Genomic DNA, 12,244 nt, shown 5'->3' on the forward strand with positions numbered 1-12,244 from the left:
TGGGAGGTGAGAAGAGGCGCGTAAACTCGCGCGAGATTGCGCGTGATTTCAGAGGTTGGCGTCGACGGTGGGCACCCCGTCATGGGTTTCTGCTGTGAACACCGACGGTGTGTTCACTTGTATTAGAAATACTGAATCAAATGTATGTTTGAATAACAACATAAACGTAATCAGAATGATCCAAATTATTACGAGGCATCGCAAAACATCTTCTTTATTACGTCACCAGCGCCCCCTCTGATTGGCTGCTGCTGCAGCCGCACTATCAGCGGGGCGGAAGTACAGCATCATCCACGAAAAAAGCTCTTCTTCCTTCGCTTAGAACTTTAACATCTCTGTTCAGCGCGAGATAAACGCTTATTTAAAACAGCGACGGTGTCGGTGAGTAATTTGTGACATTTTATTAGACATCTATTACAGTGGACTTAATAAGTTACGATATTTTGTCCTCTCTGGGTCACAAACTACGAGTAAGTTAGAGCTGTTATGTGATGTTTTGGAGAATTCATCAGCTTTAACATGCAATACTTATACTCTGTACTTTATTATTGAATCGTAGTCATTATTCAAGTAAACTGTTGTGAGAGTCTGTTTACATTTGTGCTGGAAGGCCTCCTGCTGATGTGGCCTTGTACCAGCTAGAGATATGTTACTAGTTATGTGTGAGTCCTGCCAAGTGACCAGCAGTGACATATCACCAGATTTTCATGCTGTGTCTAATAAGTGTTTGTGTGTCAGATGTTTGATCAAAAAGTTGATTTACAGTACTCGAATTATAGATATAATAGATTATATAAAACTCGTGTTATAATTGAGGGTACAGTTCACACAAACAAAAATAAAGTGCTTTCTCAGGACCACAAACAAAGGGACAGTATGTAGAATAAGAAATATTTAAATATAGATAATGTTGCCTTAATTTTTTTTAATATTGTTTATTTTGAACTCAAGACCCACTAACTTTTGTTTATTTATTTATTTTTTATTTATTTGGATCCCCATTAGCTTCCACAGTGTGGTTGCTAGTCTTCCTGGGGCCCATAAAAGTGCTAAAGCATATGTACAGTTAAAATACACAAATATAACATACATAAATATAACTTACATATAACCACATGTATACATTTATCCACATATACACATTCACACACATACAACATTTGAAAATGTCAGTACCTATAACAGTCACAAATTAACTGGTTTAATACTTTTAATAATAATCTGTTTTAGAGTCTTCTTAAAATTACATATGTTGGATATATGCCTTGTTCTTAAATCCAATTTATTCCAAGCAGATGACGATCTAACTAAAACTGTTCTTGTCATACAATTGGACCTTGCAGATGGAACCATTAACACACCTGAGCTCACCTGACGCATAACATGTCCGTGACAATACCCACTAAAAACCAATTTATCTACAAAAGATTTTGGATTGTTTTTAAATAGAGCATTGTGCATATAACAGAGAAGACTTATATTAAGTTTGTCCTCCACCTTTAGCCAGCCCAAACAGGTATGCATTTTATCCACGCTGGAGCGAAAAGAGCAACCAAGGGCTACTCTTGCGGCTCTGTTCTGAACGATTGAGCCCAAGAGAGCTGACTATCCAGCTTCACACCCAAGAGTTTAGTCTGACTCACCTGCTCTACCACAGATGTATCAATAATTAGATTTAAGTTGCAAGGCTTGCCAAGCATACGTTTAGTACCAAAGACTATACTTCAAAACAGACGTAGCAAAAACTGTAATTTAAGGGTTATCAAGGCAATTTCAAGAAAACTGAAACATAAGGTACGCAAAAAATATTAATACATTTTAATGTTCTTTCTCTTAATGGATAAAATAGGATTTTTCTTTAAAAAAAATTGTTAGGAAAAAATATATATAATTATCACTAATTGAAATGAAATGTGCTATAAATTATAGAATAAATTATATGTCAAATGCACAAAAAGCCCAAAGAATTATATTCACAGTACTGCCATTTCTTAGGTCATTCATTTTTGGCTATATAATTAATATTGTGAAATTAGGTATGTCTGGGTTTGAGACATCATCATTACTATTACCTTCTCTTTTCCAGGTGTGTGATGTCAGCTGACAGCAGCAAATGTAGCTGACGTCCTTCTGTGACAGCGGCCATGGCGGAGGATTCGTCTCTGAGCGGTGGCGCTCCGATGCACCGCGGGCCCTACATCAGCATGATCACCAACCGGACCATGAACTTACTGATCCGTGCTGCCATGCTCTTCATGGTGGGCGTGTTTCTAGCGCTCGTGCTGAACCTGCTACAGGTGCAGCGTAACGTCACCCTCTTCCCTCCAGACGTCATCAGCAGCATTTTCTCATCCGCCTGGTGGCTTCCTCCCTGCTGTGGAACAGCCGCAGGTACACAGACACACACGACTTATTACGATTATAAACAGTGTTTGTCTGAACCTCTTCTGTCATAGCAGAGGATTCTCACACAAATGAGTGCTGTTGTCGTTCTCAGGACAGTATATATGTGACCTGATTAAATGCCACTCTTCTTTTTTCCAGCGTTGATAGGTTTGCTGTATCCCTGTATGGATCGTCGTCTGGGGGAGCCGCATAAGCTCAAGAGAGAGTGGTCTAATGTGATGCGCTGTGTGGCCGTCTTTGTGGGCATAAATCACGCCAGTGCTGTATCCTTCTCCTCGCATTTCTTCTTCTTCTTGACCTTTTTTAACAAAGTTTTTTCTGTCAAGCTGTTCAGCTGCAATAAAATGAACACAGTTTTTGTCGTATTGTTTATCTTAAAGTCACGCTGTAACAAGATTAATGTTTTCTTAAAAAATGTAGGAAGGAGACTTGGTACTATTCATCTGAATGCTTGCTTGTGATTGATAAGACCGATAAGATGCATTTAGAAAATAGATAGATTTTTCTTAATGCATACGTTTTTTTTTTCATACAGTTTTTGATTGTCAGCGTTTACAGAACCAGAGATAAACATATTTTTTCTGCACTGGAAATGACATTGAGCTGATTATAAATGTGGCTGTTTTATAGAGTTGCTGCAGTGATGACTTGTTTTTGTAGGTCAACCCATAAAATAGCAACAGCCTTGGTTCCTTCGACGAAAACCAATAGGATTTATCGTTTGGTTTTTGGATTATTGCAGAAAATAAACTCTGTAACCAACAAATGTTTATCATTTACACATTTTGTTCAACATGATGATCTTTACAAACTGAAATGACTTTTATACATTTTTAATCCTAAATACAATCCCCAGAAGTAAAAAGATAAATGTGATGTTATTAACAAACAACACCACGGTTTCATGACATGTCTAATGTCTCACAATCTCATGTTACCACCTTTAAGCGTCTGAAACTTATTTCAGTCTTTAAAAAATCCTCTGAAGGTGTTAGTATGGAAACCCATTTCCGCCACTGAATAAAAAATAAAAAAAGGTAATTGTGACTTTTTATCTCACAATTGTGACTTTTTTTTTCTCAGAATTGTGAGATATAAACTTGCAGTTCTGACTTTATTTCTCAGAACTGCGACTTTGTCTTGTAATTGTGAGTTTATATCATGCAATTATGAGAAAAAAAGTCATAATTTTGAGATAAAAAGTCGCAATTACCTTTTTTATTTTTTATTCAGTGGCGGAAATGGGCTTCCGCAAGTTAGAGTATTTTGCAAGAGTGCAATTATAAACAGTGAGGTTGTGAAACTGGACTAGTGAGTAGTTTATCTCTTCAGTTTGACTGTAGTCACATTTAGCAAATTGTTAGCGACCACCTTTTGCAAAACGTAAAAGCTTAAAAAAACACAATTTGGAATTACTGATGTGTTTTATGTTGTAGTATAAAAGCTTGTGTGAACATGAACAACAGACCTTATTTCAGGCTTTCAAACAAAAACTTGTTCAAAAACCAGTTGAATTCAGGACAATGGAACCGGAATTGTTAAAATGCTGCCTTGTTTCTGAGTTTTGGCCTACAATAATACATCATCCCTGCAGCACACTATTGTACAAAAAAGGATATTGCTCTTGTACGACTTGTTATCTTTAACACTGGTACCAACAGAAGGTGGACTTTGCGAATAATGTGCAGCTGTCATTGACGCTGGCTGCCTTGTCTGTCGGCCTGTGGTGGACGTTCGATCGTTCACGCAGTGGTTTTGGGCTGGGAGTCATCATTGCAACCTTTGCCACACTTGCCACCCAGCTGCTGGTTTACAACGGAGTCTTTCAGTGAGTCTCATACACACTCTGTGAGAAGTCTGCACAATATAGTCAGTTGGAAGCATCACCAAATGTCAAAAGTAGTTTTAAGGCCTGTTCACACCAAGAGTGATAGCTATGAGATCTAGTGCTTACACTCGCATCATTAAAACCTGTTTTGCCTGGTACTTCACTGTCCGTGTGTGAATGTGTGCAGATATACCTCCCCTGACTTCCTGTACATTCGGTCCTGGCTGCCATGTATCTTCTTCGCCGGGGTCATAACAGTGGGGAATATTGGACGACAGCTAGCTCTGGTAAACTTTTATTTTCAATTTTAATAATGTTTCACAATATTACTGTTTTTACTATATATTTTTTATCAAATAAATACAGCCGATACTCCACCCCAAATTGAAAATTTTGTCATTAATCACGTACCCCCATGTCGTTCCAAACCCGTAAAAGCTTTGTTCATCTTCAGAACACAATTTAAGATATTTTGGATGAAAACCGGGAGGCTTGAGACTGTCCCATAGACTGCCAAGTAAATAAATAGTGTCAAGGTCCAGAAAAGTATGAAAGGCATTGTCAGAATAGTCCATCTGCCATCAGTGATTCAACCGTAGTGTTAGCGATGACAATACTTCTTGTACACGAATAAAACAAAAATAATTTGTCTCCTCTGTGTCTCTCCGCATCACTGTAGCACCATTTTGGACAATCTGAGCTGAACACAGGCAGTGTACACTCTTCTGTGTCAGCCGCGCTACAAGTATGCGCTGTTTTCTTTCAAATCAAAGTGTAAATGTACCAAGAAAACGTATCCTTGTGGCGCGACTGACACAGAAGAGTGTACGCAGCCTGTGTTTAGCTCAGATTGTCCAAAATGGTGCTACGGTGATGCGGAGAGACACAGAGGAGAGGAATTGTTGAATAAAGTTGTTATTTTTGTTTTCTTTGTGTACAAAAAGTATTCTATTCTTCATAACGTTACGGTTGAATCACTGATGGCAGATGGAGTTTTCTGACGATGCTTTTCATACCTTTTCTGGACCTTGACACTGTTATTTATTTGGCAGTCTATGGGACAGTCACAAGCCTCCCGGTTTTTATCCAAAATATCTTAAATTGTGTTCTGAAGACGAATGAAGCTTTTACAGGTTTGGAACGACATGGGGGTAAGTGATTAATGACAAAATCTTCATTTTGGGATGGAATAACCCATTAATAAAAAAAAACCTTTTGAACAGAAGTGCAGGTTATTTTTTTGGCTTAAATTAGATTTCTTTCTTTCTTTATAAACTTATTTATTTAGAAATTTATTTATTTATTTACAAAGCTCTCTCTCTCTCTCTCTCTCTCTATCTCTCTCTCTCTATCTCTCTATATATATATATATATATATATATATATATATATATATATATATATATACACATACATACAGTGTCTTGCTAAAGTATTCATACCCCTTAATTTTTTCCATGTTTTATGTTGCTGCCTTATGTTAAATTACTTTTTTCCCCCACATCATTCTACACTCCGCAAAGCAAAAAACAGGTTTTTAAAATATTTTCAAATTTATTAAAAATAAAAAGACTTGAATTATTCTATTGCATAAGTATTCAACCCTTATCTTGGGCAGTTGAAATTTAGCTCAGGAGTATTAATTTTGCTTGTAGATGTAACTACACTTTAAGTGAAGTTAACCTGTGGCAAATTCAATTGAATAGGTATGATTTGGAAAAGCACACACATCTTAATAAAAGGTCTAACAGCTGAAAATGCATATCTGAGCAAAAGAACTGCCTGCAGAGCTCAGAAACAGGTTTGTGTCAAGCCACACATCTGTGGAAGAGTTCAGAAAAAAATTCTCCTGCATTCAAGGTTCAGAGAAGTATGTAGCATCCATTATCCATAATGGAAGAAGTTTGAAACAACCAGGACTCTTCCCAGAGCTGGCCTCCTGGCCAAACTGAGCAACTGATGGAGAAGGGCCTTGTCTAGACTGGTGACCAAGAACCTGACACTCACTCTAGCTGAGCTCCATGATCATATATGCAGATGGGAGAAACCAACAGAAGGACAAACATCACTGCAACACTCCACCAATCTGGGCTTTATGGCAGTGTGGCCAAACTCAATCCTCTCCTCAGTGAAGATACATGAAAACACAATTGGAATTAGCAAAAAAGCACCTAAAGAACCCTCAGACTGTGAGAAACATGATTCTCTGGTCTGATGAACCTCAGTTATGAGCATAATGTTTGAAGGAAACCAGCCACTGCTCAGCACCTGCAGAGTACCATCCCAAAAGTAAAGTGTGCTGGTAGCAGCCTCAAGTTTATAGCACGTTTATTTGCATTACATCAAATATTTTACCAGTGTGTAACTCAATTTTGGAAGATCTTAAAAATTTTGATGTGTAGTTATGTTGCCTTTCAGACACTATGTATTGCATTGATTTGTGTTTCTTTATTTGCTGCAGTATGAGTACAAAGTCAGTCAAGAAAAGACCCACCAGGATTAAGGAAGAATCCTCTGCACACATTGGAAAATCCAGGAGAAAGTAGTGACTGTCAGAGTGATCCATCATTGAGGAGGAGCTGCTCTCTGTGTTTGAGGACGGACAGTGTTATGATTTATACCTCCGATCTGTTTTCTGCCTCCTCAGATGCTCAGGTTCTCTAAATGTGTGTAACAGTAAGATATGATGTCATTTACACACTCATACTGTCTTCACCAGCGCTGAAATGCTCCCGGCTGCTGTAAAGTGCCAAACGGACTCTGACTGATCAAACTGCGTGTCCTCACCTCATTACGCAAAGCATAGTACGTAAAAGATGGTTAATATATTGACTGAATATTTACATGCATTTCATGCACAGACACAAAACTCAATCGCAAGAAGTTTTCTATATGATCTTGATACTGTTGTGGCCTCTGTGACGGGTGGAGGAGAGTCATCTGGACAAAGCACCATCATCGGCTCTCATTCATCATACAGAAGAATCACTGGTCATTAGAAGTAAGGAGAGTAATATAGAGTATTATGACAGGGCATCAAATCTGTTAAATATCACTTTACTAAAGGGCAGTTCACGTCTGCTGTGGCTCAGATGCACCACTAGTTGGCGTCAGAGGATAACTGACCTGTCACCCTGTGTTTGTAGATGCAGTGCTAAACACAAAAGACATCATATTTTCTAACAGACTAACCAGTGTGCGGTGTTCATTAGTTGGGAGGGCAACTGGTGTTCAACAAGGTGTTGAGTACTGCTTTGATTACAACTTGAATATTTTATTGTAATGCATTCCTCGTTCTAGCAGGGCTGCATTTCCCAAAAGCATCGTAAGCTTAAGTTGATCGTAGCTCCACTGGTTTGAATGGGTCTATGATGTACTTAAGCTTGCCATGCTTTTGGGAAACACAGCCCTGATCATTCCTTGCTAGACCAGAAGAACTCATCAGTTTTGACTGAATGAAGTGTCCCTTAGCTCCAGAAATCTCTTAGTTTCAGAATAAAATTAAAATGCTTCTTAATGACTTTCCATTGATCATTACCAAAGCCTTAAAATAACTTTAAGATAACACATAGATTGGAGCTCAAAGCAAAGAGGATATATTTTTTTTATTTTTAATCTTGGCTCTTTTTACTGGGAGGGAATACTGAAATACTGAGTAGAATGCAAAATAAGTGGGGATCAGTGTGTTTTAAGTGTTACAATGAGACTTGACAACTTAATCGTAGACTTGCAAGAAAAATCGTACAATTTGTATGTGACCGTCTGAAAGCAAGCATGTTGGGATGTTTTCTCATGCATGGGTTATTACTTGATCCATGGTTTGTATTTAACCACATTTACTGTTTTTTGAAGTTGAAGTTACATGTTTGTTATTATTACATCTGCATTATTAAAAGAGACTTTCTTTGAGTTTGTTCTTTGGTTACTATTATAACTATTATTTATATTATATTAATACACACACACTGTACACCTTGCTAGTACCGGGTTGGACCCCCTTTTGCCTTCAGAACTGCCTTAATTCTTCGTGGCATAGATTCAACAAGATGTTAGAAACATTCCTCAAAATTTTGGTCCATGTTGACATGATAGCATCATGCAGTTGCTGCAGACTGAGCTTTGTGACATGGTGTATTATCCTGCTGGAAGTAGCCATCAGAGGAAGGGTACACTGTAGTCATAAAGGGATGGACATGGTCAGAAACAATACTCAGGTAGGCTGTGGCGTTTAAACGATGCTCAATTGGTAATACGGGGCCCAAAGGGTGCCAAGAAAATATCCCTACACCATTACACCACCACCAGCAGCCTGAACCATAGAGACAAGGCAGGATGGATCCATGCTTTCATGTTCTTTACGCTAAATTCTGACCCTACCATCTGAATGTCGCAGCAGAAATCGAGACTCATCAGACCAGGCAACGTTTTCCAATCTCCTATTGTCCAATTTTGGTGAGTCTGTGTGAATTGTAGCCTCTGTTTCCTGTTTTTAGCTGACAGGAGCAGCACCCGGTGTGGTCTTCTGCTGCTGTAGCCCATCTGCTTCAGGGTTCGATGTGTTGTGCGTTCAGAGATGCTCTTCTGCATACCTTGGTTGTAACGAGTGGTTATTTGAGTTACTGTTGCCTTTCTATCATCTCGAACCAGTCTGCCCATTCTCCTCTGACCTCTGACATCAACAAGGCATTTTCGTCCACACAACTGCCGCTCACTGGATATTTTCTCTTTTTCGGACCATTCTCAGTAAACCCTAGAGATGTTTTTGAAATACTCAGACCAGCCCGTCTGGCACCAACAACCATTCCACATTCAAAGTCACTTAAATCCCCTTTCTTCCCCATTCTGATGCTCGGTTTGAACGTCGTCACCACATCTAGATACCTAAATGCATTGAGTTGCTGCTAAGTGATTGGCTGATTAGCAATTTGTGTTACCAAGCAATTGAACAGGTGTACCTAATAAAGCGGCCAGTGAGTATACATATAAGATGAAATATGTGTTTACCTGCATGTCATGTGACCATTAACCAATCTCAGAGAAACATGAACATGTAAATGTGTTACTTCATTACTAACTATTACCTTACAATCTCAAGAGTACTTCAAGTAAATATATTAGGTAAAGGTTTGGCTGACAAAAAAAAAAAGTTTGGGAATGCCTGCATTACATGTAAATAACAAATAACATGAATTTGCACATTTAATGCATTCCAAAGACAGTAATACATGGTTAAATAATCCACTGATAATTCAAATAAAAATGAATGAGTTCATCAGTAGTTTATGCAATGTTACAATATTGAGAAAAAAACATCTTAAAATTGAAGTTATTATTATTATTATTATTATTATTATTATTATTTTGTAAATCAAGTGGTCACATTCTATGTAATTATAGCCACCTGACTGAATGTCCACAAAACTGGTAGACTTTCTGAATATATAAGCAGAGATTTTCCCTAATTCCTCTTTTTCCTCTTTTGATGTTTTCCTTTCTGAAATAGCGGAACATTATGAATAAATTACGAATCATTTATTGCTATTGTGTGCATATGTAATCATGTATTCCATAAAAAAGTAACTGTACCAGATACCACCCCGCACTGAATTATGACAGATTTCAGAAGTAATACGTGCACTATATGCTTTTGTTGCCATATACTTCAGGGTAGCTGTATTTTTAATTTTGAAACACCAGATTGCACAGATCGCTATTGGAAATATCTGAATTTTACAAGTTTAAATACTCTAAGATTTTTGGGATAATGTGATAAAAAAAAAAAAAAAAAAAAAACTTTATCCATGCTGGGCCAAGCCCATGATCTAACAGTACCTGTCTTGCCAAATATTACACAAAAGAGAGCACAAAAGAAGTACAGCAAAAATAATTATACTGGCCTCAGAGAGCAGATTTTTGTGACATAAAAGTACAAACGAATAATAGTTTTAATTTCTGTAATTAACGGAATGGTAATTGTTGGGTTCTTTGTGAGTTCTGCTCAAAGCCTGCTGTGACAGACATGTTTGGCACTGAGGATGTTTTTTTTTTTTTCTGTTTGTTGGTTTCAGTTGAAAACTGCTGATGTCCAAATGATTTATGGGGGTTCTGAGAATGTGTTAAACAGAGCTCAGTGTCCTATACGCTTTTATCGATGATTAATGATTTTGTTCTCACAACACTAAAACCTGAAATTACCAGTATTGAGGAGAGAGCATCTAATGGTCCCCGTAAGGAAAATGGCTTAAAATCTGTATTTTAGACATGTTTATATACTGTAGGCTGTTGGGGGATAGAGAATGTCATTGACTGAAGGCAATGGAAAGCCCTCAACATGACAGAAAAATAAGTGCATGTGTGTGTGTGTGTGTGTGTGTGTGTGTGTGTGTGTGTGTGTGCGTGGTAGCAGATTTAGAGGGTGATGTTCAGCATGGCTGGCTTCTCCGTATCTCAGTAACACTGACTGCTGTAATCACAGTTATGGGCTGTGTGTGTTTAATCGATTTGACTGTGTCAGTCTGTGTGTGTGGTCCCATGTAACTGCTCAAAGCCTGAACAACCAGTCATCACTAACTCCCCAAGGACAATTCCTTGTGCCTCATACACACACATACACACACACACACACACACACACACACACACATTGCCTCGTTCTGTAAAGGTTAATGCAGAAGATCTGCTTTGTGCACTAGTAAATCCATTCTGCGCAGTTCCAGAGAGTGTGAAGGAAGTGTGAAGCAGCGCTTTTACCCTGATCTCACACAGCTGCTTGCCATTTATCTCTTCTCTTGACTTCTGAATTCTGATTCCTTCAGCCTAGATTTTCATTTTATGTTTTCACCAGTCTGAAGAATGTATCAAACTGAATGATGAATGGAAGGAGGCATTCACCATATGTTTGGAAGTCTGTACATGAATTTTCTATAAATGCTTTGAGAATAATTAACAACAAGAAACCTAAGATATGTCGGCTGAAATGATGAGCGTGCTATCATATAGTGGAGACCAGGGATATTCGGACAATGTTTTATCTCACTGTGGGATTAATTTTAAATGTATATTTCTGTATAAACACAAAACTTAAAGGGAAAGTTCACCCAAAAAAACTAAAATTATGAAAATGTCGTTCCAAACCCATTAGACTTTCGTTTATCTTTGCAACACAAATGAAGACCTTTTTAATAATCTCTTAATTTTCCATCCATTAAAAAAATCCACGCAACCAAAAACTCCGATGCATCAAAGTTAATGAAGCAACTGAATTGAGCAGTTGAATCCAAGTTTTCTGAAGAGACACAATCACTTCATGATGAAGAGAGTAAATATAGGTTTTGTTCATATAAACACTGATCAATTACATAAATGAGCTCACGTGAAAAAACCTCACTGGTTCTTGTGCATCAAGTAAACATGGCTGTGCTTCCATGTTTACCATATTTGATGACGTGCGCTGATCATTGTTTATTTTATTATTAATGTATAAAATTAATTTATTTTTTGTAATTTATGAAATTCATATAAAATTCAGAATCATATACTGCATTTAGAATGCTAGAATTTTTTTAATGCGTACATTATTATTATTAGAGTAGTAAATAAAACTGTTTATGGGGGCATGTTTTACAAGAAAATACTATTTCAGTTTTACATTTCAGTCATGTTTAATGTGTTACTTGCTATTTCTTCATAACTGTGAAATTCACTAGCAATTTATGAGTGAAATTTCAATGTAGTATAATATATTTTTATAAAGTTTAGTAAACAAAATTACATGGACTGGATTATGGACCAGAAATGAACAGAACTAAAACAGAATAAACACATACTAAACACCTGGAGAAAAAGATGAGAAAGCCTAAACATACATGATCCAAACATATATCAAAATCACCATTATTCCTCATACCTTAACAAAACATTTCTCAAACATATTTTGAATGTAGTCTATGTGCTCTTGATCTCCAGACATCAGATCTGCGCTCCTCTACAGTATCTGAGCACTACAGGCTGT

At 37.4% G+C, this 12,244-nt stretch overlaps 1 protein-coding gene across 1 annotated transcript; it reads left to right on the forward strand.

Annotated features, from left to right (window-relative positions):
• The first annotated feature begins 98 nt into the window (after positions 1 to 98).
• LOC109099029 (insulin-induced gene 2 protein-like) lies at positions 99 to 8,143 on the forward strand. The gene is made up of 6 exons (XM_019112595.2): positions 99 to 381; positions 2,087 to 2,391; positions 2,545 to 2,669; positions 4,068 to 4,234; positions 4,422 to 4,521; positions 6,696 to 8,143. The coding sequence occupies exons 2-6, from the start codon at positions 2,145 to 2,147 to the stop codon at positions 6,735 to 6,737; spliced, it is 681 nt and encodes a 226-aa protein (XP_018968140.1). The 5' UTR covers positions 99 to 381; positions 2,087 to 2,144; the 3' UTR covers positions 6,738 to 8,143.
• Positions 8,144 to 12,244: the final 4,101 nt, after the last annotated feature.

The sequence above is a fragment of the Cyprinus carpio genome, chromosome B9 (genome assembly GCF_018340385.1).
Source record: "Cyprinus carpio isolate SPL01 chromosome B9, ASM1834038v1, whole genome shotgun sequence".
NCBI classification, from domain to species: domain Eukaryota; kingdom Metazoa; phylum Chordata; class Actinopteri; order Cypriniformes; family Cyprinidae; genus Cyprinus; species Cyprinus carpio.

Bases quoted from the DNA above. Each gene is read 5' to 3' on its own strand.
- LOC109099029 (XM_019112595.2), top strand. From the start codon at position 2,145: ATGGCGGAGGATTCGTCTCTGAGCGGTGGCGCTCCGATGCACCGCGGG. The intron at 2,670-4,067 runs GTATCCTTCTCC...TGGTACCAACAG, and splicing joins GCATAAATCACGCCAGTGCT to AAGGTGGACTTTGCGAATAA. The intron at 4,235-4,421 runs GTGAGTCTCATA...GAATGTGTGCAG, and splicing joins GTTTACAACGGAGTCTTTCA to ATATACCTCCCCTGACTTCC.